The sequence below is a fragment of the Hyperolius riggenbachi genome, chromosome 4, assembly GCF_040937935.1.
Source record: "Hyperolius riggenbachi isolate aHypRig1 chromosome 4, aHypRig1.pri, whole genome shotgun sequence".
In the NCBI taxonomy this organism is placed as follows: domain Eukaryota; kingdom Metazoa; phylum Chordata; class Amphibia; order Anura; family Hyperoliidae; genus Hyperolius; species Hyperolius riggenbachi.
The window spans coordinates 119,656,055-119,669,877 of NC_090649.1; the positions used below are offsets into that span (position 1 = coordinate 119,656,055).

At 49.6% G+C, this 13,823-nt stretch overlaps 1 protein-coding gene across 3 annotated transcripts in view; it reads right to left on the reverse strand.

The window, feature by feature from the left end:
• Positions 1-9,060: 9,060 nt before the first annotated feature.
• LOC137570489 (galactose-3-O-sulfotransferase 2-like) overlaps positions 9,061-13,823 on the reverse strand; it is a 48,098-nt gene continuing 43,335 nt past the window's right edge. For all 3 annotated transcript variants that reach the window (XM_068279161.1, XM_068279160.1, XM_068279162.1), the window contains one exon: positions 9,061-9,996. In XM_068279161.1, coding sequence (XP_068135262.1) covers positions 9,169-9,996 — 828 coding nt within the window. In that variant the 3' untranslated portion in view covers positions 9,061-9,168. The remainder of the gene's footprint in view (positions 9,997-13,823) is intronic.

Genomic DNA, 13,823 nt, shown 5'->3' on the forward strand with positions numbered 1-13,823 from the left:
CTTCCAGGGCGTACTGCGCCAGCTCGCTCCAGATCTCCATGCGCTTGACCCAATACTCCATGGGATCAACAGGGGCATCGCTGTCAAGCCCGCTGTACGACCCCATGTAGTCAGCCACCATGCGGGTCAGGCGCTGGCTGTGACCGGAGGAGGATGCTGCTGCATGCATCTCCTCTCTAGTCACTGCTGCCGGAGCCTCTACAGTCCTGTAGAGCTCGTGGCTGAGAGACAGCAGGTCTGTGGGGCGCTTGCTGCTGCTGGATGCAGGCACCTGCTGCTGCCTCTGTGCTGGCTGCTGGACAGTGGGGGTGGAAGGCTGGGGGAAGGCTTCCTCCAAGCACTCAACAAGGGCCTGCTGCAAGCTCCTTATTTGTTGCGCTGGGTCTCCTCCTGCAGGCGGCAGGAACTGGCTCAACTTCCCCTTGAGGCGTGGGTCCAACATCATGCTGATCCAGATGTCCTCCCTCTGCTTCATCTGGATCACCCTGGGGTCCCTGCGCAGGCACGTCAGCATGTGCGCTGCCATTGGGAAGAGGCGGGCCACGTCTGCTGGCACATCGACGTCAGTGCTGTCCTCATCCTCCTCCTCTGCCGCCTCATCCTCTCTCCACCCCCGCACCAACTCAGCTGCGCTGTGCTGATCCCCCTCATCAGCAGCCAGGTCAGGGACCTCCACCAAGTCCTCCTCCTCCTCCCCCTCAGAGGTGGACTGCGCAGCTGGTTGCCGCTCCTGCTGGTCCAAGGCTGCCGCTCCCTGTTCCAGCAAAGCATCGAGGGCCCTGTTCAGCAGAGAAACCAGGGGCACCCACTCGCAGACCATAGCATGGTCCCTGCTCACCATGTTTGTGGCCTGCAGGAAGGGAGCCAGCACAAAGCACACCTGCTGCATGTGCCTCCAGTCATCATCGGGGACGATGGACGGGATGTTGCTGGTCTTGTCCCTTCTCTGAGCTGCGGAAACAGTGGCCAGGGCAAGGTACTGTTTGACAGCGTGCCTCTGTTCAACCAGACGCTCCAACATCGCCAGGGTGGAGTTCCAGCGAGTCGGAACGTCAAGGATCAGCCGATGGCGTGGCAGATCCAGCTCCTTTTGCACGTCTTCCAGGCTCGCACAGGCTGCAGCCGAGCGCCGGAAGTGACGCACAACATTCCTTGCCGTTTCCAGCAGTTCGCCCATCCCCTGGTAGGTGCGCAGGAACTTCTGCACCACCAGGTTCAGCACGTGGGCAAGACAGGGGATGTGGGTCAGGTTTCCCCTGTCTATTGCGGCAACCAGATTGGCCCCATTGTCGGCCACCACCTCTCCGACTCTGAGGCCTCTGGGGGTCAGCCAAATCCTCTCCTGCTCCTGGAGTTTGGCCAACACATGGGTTGCCGTCAGCTTGGTCTTCCCAAGGCTGACCAAGTGCAGCAGCGCTTGGCAGTGGCGGGCCTTCACGCTGCTGCTGAGGCGGGGGGTTTGGCCAGGTGTGCCGGAGGATGGCAGAGGATCGGAGGAACCTGCTGCAGTTCCCCTGACCCTGCGGGGTGGCACCACCCACTGTGTTGCTGCTGCTGCTGTGCCCGCTGCTGCTCTCCCATCCTCACCCCCTTCCACCAAGCTGACCCAGTGGACAGTGAAGGACAGGTAGCGGCCTGTCCCGAAGCGGCTGCTCCAGGAGTCCATGGTGACGTGGACCCTTTCACCAACCGCGTGCTCCAGCCCTCGCTCCACATTGGCCATCACAAAGCGGTGCAGTGCAGGAATGGCCTTGCGGGAGAAAAAGTGTCTGCTGGGGAGCTGCCAGTCTGGGGCTGCGCAAGCAAGCAGCGCACGAATGTCGCTCCCCTCCTGCACGAGCGTGTACGGCAGGAGTTGGGAGCACATGGCCCGTGCCAGCAAGCCGTTCAGCTGCCGCACGCGACGGCTGCTGGGAGGCAGAGCCCTAACCACCCCCTGGAAGGACTCGCTCAAAAGGCTCTGGCGTGGCCTTTTGCTGGCACGGGAATCAGCAGACACAGCGGAGGAGGCCACTGAGGACTGGCTGCCAGAACAGGCCTCAGTGTCGGCGGCAGGAGTTGCAGAGGGGGGAGGAGCAGTGCGTTTCCGCACTCCTGCTGGTGCTGCTGGAGGAGCAGGAGGGCGGGTGGCTGCTGTTGCTGCTGCTGCTGAAGGCTGTGCAGTGATGGGTGTGGTGCCACTGCCAGCACCAGATGCCTTCAGCCTCTGGAACTCCTGATGCTGGTGGAAATGTTTCGCAGCAAGGTGGTTGATGAGCGAGCTGGTGCAGAACTTTAAGGGGTCTGCACCTCTGCTCAACTTCCGCTGACAGTGGTTGCAAGTGGCGTACTTGCTGTACACTGTGGGCATGGTGAAAAAGCGCCAGATTGGAGACAGAAACATCCCCCTACGGCATGGAAGCGCTGCTGCCTGTCTCCCTGTGGTGGTTGGGGGTGGGGCTTGGGGGGCTTGGGTGCGGCTGGTGGTGGTACTGGCAGATGCTGCTGCTGCTGCTGCTGAGCCTGAGACACCAGCAGGCTGTGGGACCTGCCTACTGCTGCTGCCAATGCTTGCAATGATGCGCCTCCTTGCAAGGCCCACAAGAGCATCCTCCTCCTCCTCCTCAGAGCTGCTGAGGACGACATCCCCTGGAGGTGGTGGCACCCAGTCTCTGTCTGTCACCGGGTCATCAACATCCTCCCCCTCCTGAAACATGTCCTGCTGGGATGAGGACCCCCCAAACTCCTCTCCTGATGCATGGATGGGCTGCTTGACTGTCGCCACAGTCTTGCTGTCCAATCCCTCATCCCCCAAAGTGCCCATCAGCATCTCCTCCTCAAGATCGCCAACAACAGCAGACAATTTACTCATGATGCCTGGGGTCAAAAGACTGCTGAATGACAGGTCGGCGAGTGACGGTGAACTGGCCTCCTCCCCAGACCCTGCTGGGCGGCTGCTGCGAACAGGGGTGGTGGTGGTGGTGGTGGTGAGGGTGGAGGCCTCAGATGCAGAGCTGATGGCGGGCTGCTCATCCTCCGTCATGAGTTGCACCACAGTGTCTGCATGCTTTTCCTCAATGGGACGTTTCCGACCCGGCTGGAGGAAAATGGGAGCAGGTGCTACACGCTGCTGCTGCTGTGTCTCTGCAGCGTGAGTTGCAGATGCTCCTGCTGGGCGGCGCCCAAGGCGTCCACGGCCAGTGGCTATGGGAGGAATGTTAGCCACTGACGCTGCTGCTGCGGAACTGTGCATGGTGGCGCGCCCGCGGCCGCGGCTTGCCACAATGCTGCTCCCTCTCCTCCTGATTCCCTTGCTGCCCTTCCCCTTGCCCAAACCGCGCTGGCTGCCACTTCCAGACATCTTCAATGTTTTGGGCGTATAGACAAAAGTTTTTTAAAAGGGCGGGTGAAAAGTGGGGTACTTTAATGGAGTGGGTTGGTTGGTGAGGTGACTGAGTGAGTGTCCCCTAGTACAGTAAGTAAGTAGTAACAGTCAGGAAGTACAACTAGCAGTTACAATAATCAGTAGTAATCACAAGTAAATTTAGTGTGTGTACACTCAGACAGTGAGTGCACGCACGCAGGAGCTAGTAGCCTATGAACACAGTGACTGAGTGTCCTAGACTCCTAGTACAGTAAGAGTAAGTAGTAACAGTAAGTAGAACTAACTAATTACAATAATCAATCAGCGATCAGAAGGAAATGGAGTGTGGGTGTGTGTACACTCAGACAGTGAGTGCACGCACGCAGGAGCTAGTAGCCTATGAACACAGTGACTGAGTGTCCTAGACTCCTAGTACAGTAAGAGTAAGTAGTAACAGTAAGTAGAACTAACTAATTACAATAATCAATCAGCAATCAGAAGGAAATGGAGTGTGGGTGTGTGTACACTCAGACAGTGAGTGCACGCACGCAGGAGCTAGAAGCCTATGAACACAGTGACTGAGTGTCCTAGACTCCTAGTACAGTAAGAGTAAGTAGTGACAGTAAGTAGAACTAACTAATTACAATAATCAATCAGCGATCAGAAGGAAATAGAGTGTGGGTGGTGTGTGTACACTCAGACAGTGAGTGACCGCACGCAGGAGCTAGTAGCCTATGGACAGTGACTGAGTGTCCTAGACTCCTAGTACAGTAAGAGTAAGTAGTAACAGTAAGTAGAACTAACTAATTACAATAATCAATCAGCGATCAGAAGGAAATGGAGTGTGGGTGTGTGTACACTCAGACAGTGAGTGCACGCACGCAGGAGCTAGTAGCCTATGAACACAGTGACTGAGTGTCCTAGACTCCTAGTACAGTAAGAGTAAGTAGTAACAGTAAGTAGAACTAACTAATTACAATAATCAATCAGCGATCAGAAGGAAATAGAGTGTGGGTGGTGTGTGTACACTCAGACAGTGAGTGACCGCACGCAGGAGCTAGTAGCCTATGGACAGTGACTGAGTGTCCTAGACTCCTAGTACAGTAAGAGTAAGTAGTAACAGTAAGTACAACTAACTAATTACGATAATCAATCAGCGACCAGAAGGAAATGGAGTGTGGGTGTGTGTACACTCAGACAGTGAGTGCACGCACGCAGGAGCTAGTAGCCTATGAACACAGTGACTGAGTGTCCTAGACTCCTAGTACAGTAAGAGTAAGTAGTAACAGTAAGTAGAACTAACTAATTACGATAATCAATCAGCGATCAGAAGGAAATGGAGTGTGGGTGTGTGTACACTCAGACAGTGAGTGCACGCACGCAGGAGCTAGTAGCCTATGAACACAGTGACTGAGTGTCCTAGACTCCTAGTACAGTAAGAGTAAGTAGTAACAGTAAGTAGAACTAACTAATTACGATAATCAATCAGCGATCAGAAGGAAATGGAGTGTGGGTGTGTGTACACTCAGACAGTGAGTGCACGCACGCAGGAGCTAGTAGCCTATGGACAGTGACTGAGTGTCCTAGACTCCTAGTACAGTAAGAGTAAGTAGTAACAGTAAGTACAACTAACTAATTACGATAATCAATCAGCGATCAGAAGGAAATAGAGTGTGTGTTGTGTGTGTACACTCAGACAGTGAGTGCAGTGCGCACACGCAGGAGCTAGTAGCCTATATGAACAGTGACAGTAGGTGTCCCTACGGGTACAGTAAGAGTAAGTAGTAAGTAAGTACAACTAACTAACAATAATCTATCAGTAATCAGAAGGAAATAGAGTGTGTGTACACACAGACAGTGAGTGAGTGCACACACGCAGGAGCTAGCTAGTAGCCTATAAACAGTGACAGTCAGTGAGTGTCCTACTCCTAGTACAGTATAACTACAATACTATTAGTAAAGGACAGCAGAAATACTGGTATAGATGAGAGAAATAAACAGAGGACAGCTGCCCACAGAGGCAAGGCCCCCCTGAGGCCTAAACCTGTAAGCTTGCAGCAGCTGCCTGTCTCTAATGTAACACACAAGCTACTAACTAAAATACAATGTCTATCTAACTAACAACAATATAGGTGTATATGGCAGGTGTAGGTGAGCAAAAACGCTAGGTAAATGATCACAATAGAGCACTTGCTAAGCCAAAGCACAAAGGAGCAACTCTCTCTCTGTACAAGTCTCAGGCAAGCATGGAGAAACGGAACATGGCGGCCGCTATTTATAGGGTAGGGGCTGGCCAGGGTCCCCCTCTGTGATTGGCTGCCGTCAGAGGGCCTGGGAGCCCTCTGATTGGCTCTAAGGACATCAATCTGGGCTATGACGCTATTCGAGCTCGGTACCGAGCTCGAATAGCGCCGGGTTGCTCGAATAGCTCGAATAGTGAATGGGCTATTCGAGTGTACTCGGATAGCCCATTCGAATAGCTCCAGCTATTCGGAGCTCGAATACCGAGCTCGAATAGCTGAAAAAGAGCTCGAATATTCGAGCTACTCGAATATTCGAGCTCTGCTGAGCACCACTGGGGACAGGGACAGCCAGCCAGCCGCGGACCACACAGGGCAGACGATTCCCCCCTCCACACAGCCACACTGTCTCCTGCCTGACTCCTCCCTAGCTGCTGATTCACAGGCGAGGAGACAGGCGACGTTGAGGGGGCGGGACCCAGAGGCTGCCGACGTCACACAGAGAGGCGCACGCTGGTTGGCCACTCTGTGTGTGAGAGAGAGGGGCGGGCAGCGGCGCACTTTGGAGTCACCCGGTCGGTGACCATGACAACAACAAGCCAAAGTAGCGGAGAGCAGAATATGTGTACACTCCGCTCCCGCTTCATACAGAGACCCAGCATTGTTGTGCGATTAGCGGCGGGCGCTGGGCGGCACAGCAGGACAGGCAGCACGCAGCACGAATGCAGCGGGGGGGCGGCCAGCAGAGGTAACAATCATCACAGACTGCAAACTCCGCCCCTCCAGAGTGCTAATGACATGCGCCCTGAGGCTCCAGCCTCGCTGGCCTCTGTGTCGGCACGGCCCTGGAGAGAGCTACGCCCTTGCGAGCTTACAATCTAAAAGAATGGGTGAGGGGGTCAAGAGGTTCAGAGTACAACTTGGCCAGAGGTGGAAGGGGAAATGGCCTAAGGTAGAACATATTCTTGATAGAAAAATTGAGTTTTGATGTCACGTTTAAAGGAAAGACCTACACTTTAAAGTGCTATGATAGTCTATATCGCTTCCATTTCAAATTGCCTTTTTCTCCGAGGTCTGCCTTGATACAGTGGCTTGCAAAAGTATTCGACCCCCTTGAAGTTTTCCACATTTTGTCACATTACTGCCACAAACATGAATCAATCTTGTTGGAATTCCACGTGAAAGACCAATACAGAGTGGTGTACACGTGAGAAGTGGAACGAAAATCATACATGATTCCAAACATTTTTTACAAATCAATTACTGTAAAGATGGGTGTGCGTAATTATTCAGCCCCCTTTGGTCTGAGTGCAGTCAGTTACCCATAGACCTTGCCTGATGAGTGCTAATGACTAAATAGAGTGTACCTGTGTGTAATCTAATGTCAGTACAAATACAACTGCTCTGTGACGGCCTCAGAGGTTGTCTAAGAGAATCTTGGGAGCAACACCACCATGAAGTCCAAAGAACACACCAGACAGGTCAGAGATAAAGTTATTGAGAAATTTAAAGCAGGCTTAGGCTACAAAAATATTTCCAAAGCCTTGAACATCTCGCAGAGCACTGTTCAAACGATCATTCAGAAATGGAAGGAGTATGGCACAACTGTAAACCTACCAAGACAAGGCGTCCACCTAAACTCACAGGCCGAACAAGGAGAGCGCTGATCAGAAATGCAGTCAAGAGGCCCAAGGTGACTCTGGATGAGCTGCAGAGATCTACAGCTCAGGTGGGGGAATCTGTCCATAGGACAACTATTAGTCATGCACTGCACAAAGTTGTCTCTTATGGAAGACTGGCAAGAAGAAAGCCATTGTTAACAGAAAAGCATAAGAAGTCCCGTTTGCAGTTTGCCACAAGCCATGTGGGGGACTCAGCAAACATGTGGAAGAAGGTGCTTTGGCCCGATGAGACCAAAATGGAACTTTGTGCCCAAAATGCAAAACGCTATGTGTAGCAGAAAACTAACACTGCACATCACTCTGAACACACCATCCCCACTGTCAAATATGGTGGTGGCAGCATCATGCTCTGGTGGTGCTTCTCTTCAGCAGGGACAGGGAAGCTGGTCAAAGTTGATGGGAAGATGGATGGAGCCAAATACAGGGCAATCTTGGAAGAAAACCTCTTGGAGTCTGCAAAAGACTTGAGACTGGGGCGGAGGTTCACCTTCCAGCAGGACAACGACCCTAAACACAAAGCCAGGGCAACAATGGAATGGTTTAAAACAAAACATATCCATGTGTTAGAATGGCCCAGTCAAAGTTCAGATCTAAATCCAATCGAGAATCTGTGGCAAGATCTGAAAACTGCTGTTCACAAACACTGTCCATCTAATCTGACTGAGCTGGAGCTGTTTTGCAAAGAAGAATGGGCAAGGATTTCAGTCTCTAGATGTGCAAAGCTGGTAGAGACATACCCTAATAGACTGGCAGCTGTAATTGCAGCAAAAGGTGGTTCTACAAAGTATTGACTAAGGGGGCCGAATAACTACGCACACCCCACTTTGCAGTTATTGATTTGTAAAAAATGTTTGGCATCATATATGATTTTTGTTCCACTTCTCACGTGTAAACCACTTTGTATTGGTCTTTCATGTGGAATTCCAATAAAATTGATTCATGTTTGTGGCAGTAATGTGACAAAATGTGGAAAACTTTAAGGGGGCCGAATACTTTTGCAAGCCACCGTAGATATCATCACGCGACGGTAAACGACGTCTGTGTGATGTACCTATGTCACGGGTTCGCGGAAGCGATCACCCGTTGCTCAAAGTATTGCCAGTCATCAGGAAAATCGTCAGGAAAATAGCTTTGTGGGTACTCAGCTTTACTTACTTTGACAATTTTTAAGTTGTGCTTGAAGCTGTGGTCCTGTGAGTGACCTATCTTGCAAGTTGTTGACTGTGGCTTTGGGTCTGCCAGACCTCTTCCTGTCAGAGGTTCCCCCAGTGTCTGAATGCCTTTTAATGGAGAAGGAGCCTGTACTCACTGACACCTTTCTTCTTTCTTTGAAGGAAAGACCTACTCTTTAAAGTGCTATGATGGTCTATATCTCTTCCATTTCTAATTGCCTTTGTCTCTTCTTGCAGACAGGTGGTTGTAAGTAATGAGGAAAAGTTTCTGCAAAAGGCCATTTTGTCTAATTCTGAAATGTAATTCTTTCCAAGGTTTGGTTGACCCTACCTTTTTCCTTCAACTTTTGGCAGTGTAACACATAACTACAGTATGTATATTTTCAAGCTATTCATCGGACTTGAATTTCAGTAAAAATTGGAAAATACGGAATGCACAAAAATGTTTGACCACGCGAGGGGTTTTTATACAATAAAAATGACTCATAACTAGCTCACAGTTTTGCTTCTTACTCCTGCCGCAGTGTGTGCTAATGTGATGATTGCACCATGCACAGGAATAAGCACAGAGGGGTAGATTCCAAGAAGAAAGGTAAAAAGGAAACTGTAAAAACAAAAACAAATTTCCAATAGGTATCTTCATTTATTGCAGCTAGATTAACATTATTATAGGCAAAACATACCAATTTTACTGTACATGATGAAATGTGATGAGATATTATATTTCATTTTCAAATATTCTGATTATCTAAGAATCTGCGCACCTTGAAAACATTTTTAGTTCTGGGAAGCGCTTGTCTCTGCTTCCTCAATAGGTATTCACTGTATTGAAGTTCAGGAGTAACAAGTCTTTGGCACAATGACATCTCAGCCTTTCCTAGTCCGGACTTCAAGTTGTAGCCCAGAATTTTTGCCAGCCCTGTCTGGTATGGTTTTAAAGACTTGTCTTTTATATAATTTGCATTCACGTGATTTTGAATACAGATGTCTGACTGCTTGGCCCTCCTCCTCCGAAGTTCCTCTACCTCTTGCTGCATCCTCTCTTGTCCAAACTTTTCCACCTTTTCCCAGAATGTTTTATTGAAGTAAACATACAGTTGCCAGTCCAGCTGGTTCCAAATTTTAATCCTCTCTTGAGTTTCCACGGAAAGGATTTCTCGGTTGTTTTCCTCCCTACTATTTAAGGGGAAAGACAGGACATCGTCATAACTCCAGCAAAGAGCCTCTTTCAGAAGCACTAATGATTCGTCAAAGTGTTCTGTGATGAGGACCAAGTCAAACATTGTATTTAGAGCATTCTGGGTCAGTTTGAAATACTTAGTTGACTCTGGACCATTGTGGTCAAAACCCAAATCAAAGGTCATTAAATTTTTTCCAAAATGGCTGTATTTGCTTGTTTTATTATAAAATTTGTAGGGGTTCCATATAAATGTTTCAAGACTCTCAGCTTTCAAGAAGATGTCGGCACCCTTGAAATAGATGAATGATGATTCCATAAGAGACACGGGATTCCGCAGTATGGTGAAATAAAAAGTGTCCTTAGGCATCACCTTTTCCACCTGTGAATTAAATTCATAAATGTTAGTATTTTCTGTTAAATAAATGTACTGTATATCCAAGTCCCCAAGTATCCCAAATCCTGCGGGACTGTCCCAATTTCGGCGGGCGCTCCCGCTACCCCTGCGCCAATCACCTTGTGTCCCAGCTGGCTGGGCAGAGAGGGGGAAAAATGATTGAGGCACCAGCCGAGCCAATGTGGTATGCGGGATGCGGGACCAGCATCACATTCCTCCCTCCCTTCCACCGAATGTGCCAGCCTGTGTCCCCCCTGCTTGCAGAGTAAGTGTGCACAGCGGAGCGGGCTGTCATCTTACCATTCATCCACTCGTACCGGCAGCCGGCTTCACTCTGCTTCCTGTGACGTCACAGGAAGCAGAGTAGAGCCAGCTGCCGGTATGCGTGGAAGAATGGTAAGATGACAGTCTGTTCCGCTGCGCACACTTACTCTGCAAGCAGGGGGGGGGATGGGGGCACATTCGGAGGGAGGAATGTGATGCCGGCCCCGCATACCGCATTGGCGCGGGTGGCGCCTCAATCCTTTTTTTGCCTCCTCTCCAGTGGCACTTTCCTCCCCACCCACGTGACTAGAAGTATGTGGGGGTGTGGTTAGGGTGTGGCCTAAGGGTCCCGCTTTCTGGGAGGTATGTATATCTACAGTACAGTTATCTGTTAACTGCTGTAATAGTGAGTTTGAGTTCAGTATTCATATTTTTAGAAAAAGGTCTTGTTGCAGCTGTATTCACATTACTATATTCTTACAACCACCAAGTCCACCAATCTTTAAGAAGTCCTCGCTGCAGTCTGATATGATGTAGATGAGGGTTGCAAACCCTTGCCACCTAATACCTTGACAAGGATAAATGCACTGTGAGGAACATACACTGTTGTGGCTTTTGTACTTACTACGGGAGAATTGCAGGAATAAAGGTCTGAATTCATTTGGTGATGAGTATGAGATTTTCTTGACTTTGAATACATTTCGTGCCACCTAATAGCAGACAAAAATGAAGTAAAACAGCAACTTCTATATTCTTCTTACTGCAAGCCAGCTGTCTTGTAGTCTTCTTTTTGCCCAAGGAGACCTGGAAACTTCTGTCTGTTTAGTGCTTCTCAGTGTGCTTGCTGAGGGATCGCACTCAAAGTTTTGGGATGTCAAATCTAGACTGTAATGTTCACTGCTCACAGTTATTTTCCATAGGTATTGGGGTCTTGGTCACTTTCCCTGCTAGGTGCCTGTTTATTTTTGGAACTAGGATGAAACCAGGACTACTGTACTTCTACCTCCCTTTTTACTAATCCCGAAATGGTCTGTTAAAATGGAGGCTACTGTGCTGTATGGACTTGAATGCTGAGGCTTAGCGCTTCTCCTGATCACTCCTGTACCCTTCCATTCTGCTGCAAAGGGCCCCATTAGCGGCCGCAACTTAGCCAAGTCACCAACCTTTAACCCGGACATACTAGGTTGCGCATGCGCAGTATGTCCGATCTGCCCCCTCTTGACCTCTCCACCTAGCACCTGCATTCTGGTTGTGTGCGCTCATGTCCAGCCCACAATACAAGGGAGGTGGATCAGACATGTTGTGCATACGCAACCTAGTATGACCAGGTTAAAAGTTGGTGATATGGCCAAGTCATGGCCACTAACGAGGCCTTTTGCAGCGAAACGGAGTGGCATGGGAGTGATCAGGAGGTGCGTATGCCTCACATCACAGTAGCTGCAAGACCACTTTCGCTTTAAGGAGAATTCTGGAGGTCACAAGGATAACTGTACTTACATTTGTAGGTAAAGTCATCTGTTTAAGAGGAAGATTTGTAAATAAATAAGATTGTAAATATATAAGGGTGAAAGAATCCTGCAGCTCTGTGTTAAAGCTGCACAGATTGGTGGGTGTCAGTGGCAATAACTCACTCGCTTGAGAGTAAATCATAAGAGGTTAAACTCCGCCCCCTTCATCAGCAAAAGCAATGTAGCGTTTTTCTCTCTAAAGTCTTCCAAAGCTGTGGCCACCCCCACCTTTGTCGTTTCGGCCTGCCCCCAGCTTGGCAGCTGTGACCTAATTGGTGGGTGTGGCCACAGCTTCAAAAAACTTCTTATAAAAATGGCCAATGTGGTCTTGCTGATGGCGGGGGGCAGCGTTTTAGACCTTTAATGATTTACAAATGAGCAGGTGAGTTATTGCCGCTGACACCCACCGATCCTTGCAAGTTTAATACAGAGCTTTACAATAAGGGTTCTTTTGCCCTTATATACTTACAGTCGTGTTCCTCTTACATGACCAACAGGCTCCCTGTTTTTGATCTTGTTCCTCTTTAATGCAGATCTATTGCAGTCATGAGTCAAGCCATCGCTTGTGATACATTACACATGACTGTTAGGAATTGTGTAATATTCTGCTGCTGAGCAACCTCTAAGCTCTAATGCTTGTGTGTGCACTGATGTGTGAACAATGTCAGGATGAATAATAAAGTATATGAAACCCTGTGAAGTGCCATCTATAGTACCACATCTCACAGAGGCCTGTAAAGGTCATCCTCATCACCACTGTCTGCCAGGCCCCCGAATGCAGACTAGTGGCAGCGATCGTATAAGTATTTTAATATCTTACCTATCCTGTTGCCAAGCCCCATGCCTGTCAGACTCATGATCTCCGCAGCAGAGTCAGTGCTCTCGACCTGGTGTAATCATGTGATCCTGCAGCGGTACTAGTGAGTGACATGAAGCAGCAAGGATCATGAGGAGGCCAAGCAGTAATCAGAAGGGAGGGAGCATGCCTGGAGGATAGGTAAGATAAGTAAACATAAGTTAAAGCGACCCTAAGCATCTAATAAGACGCATGGCAGAGGGGAGGGGAATGGAGGAAGTAGAATCCAGGAAGCCTACGCATGTGTAGAGAGGACCCACAGGCTTCCTGATGCGGAGGGTCACAGCGCGACTTTTGACAGAGTCGCTGTTGTAATGCATTTTGAATCTCAAGAACCAGCAGGCACTGAGGTTAACGTGAGGCAGGGTGAGTGAGGGGGCATAACTAATTAGATGTGGGTATGCTTACATGCATACCCAGGGGTACTGCCCTTTAATGATTTCATACTCCAGTGCGGTTACTGTGCATTAGGGCATTTGGCCAAGGCCCCAGAGTCAGCTGACTGGTCACCCAGGTTTCCTCCAATTAATATTGCTCCCCTGAAACCCATGCATAGCACAAAAGGTAGATACTTCCAGGTAGTCAGTAATAGGAAGTCTCTCGTTAGTCCAGAGGCATCCTGACACCTCCTCCGAACAGCCACCCCAGTGCTGGGTCCCGCTTTGTCTTATGGCCACAAGCATCGCCATAGCCATGTGCATCCGCATTGGGCATGTGCAAGTACAGTAAGTGTAAGCCCAGTAGAAGGAAGCTCTTGTGCACATGGTTTTCCTCTGTGTATGAGCGCCTCCTTCTACTGGGCATGCATGGATTTTTCTGGCACATGGCCTGTCTGGATGTGCTTGTCCACAACCGTGCTCGTGGCCAGAAGATAATTAGGGATCCAACACTGGGTGCACTTAGTCCTTAATCATAAAACAATATGGCCCCTATTCAATTCACTTTTTTGGCTAAGTTTTCTCATAGGTGATATTTTCGCACCTCATTGATCAGAGCCGGAACAAGGTCTTCCAGCACCCAAGGCTGAGACACCAAAGTGCACCCCTCCATTCCTCCCACTCCAGCCGTCACACACTGATTGCTATTAGACTACGAGGAGCACCAGGGCCCTCAACACCTTAATCTCTAGTTCTCTGGCTTGCAGCCACTGCCATGTATCCCCTTTTCTTATTTCTCTCTGCTTC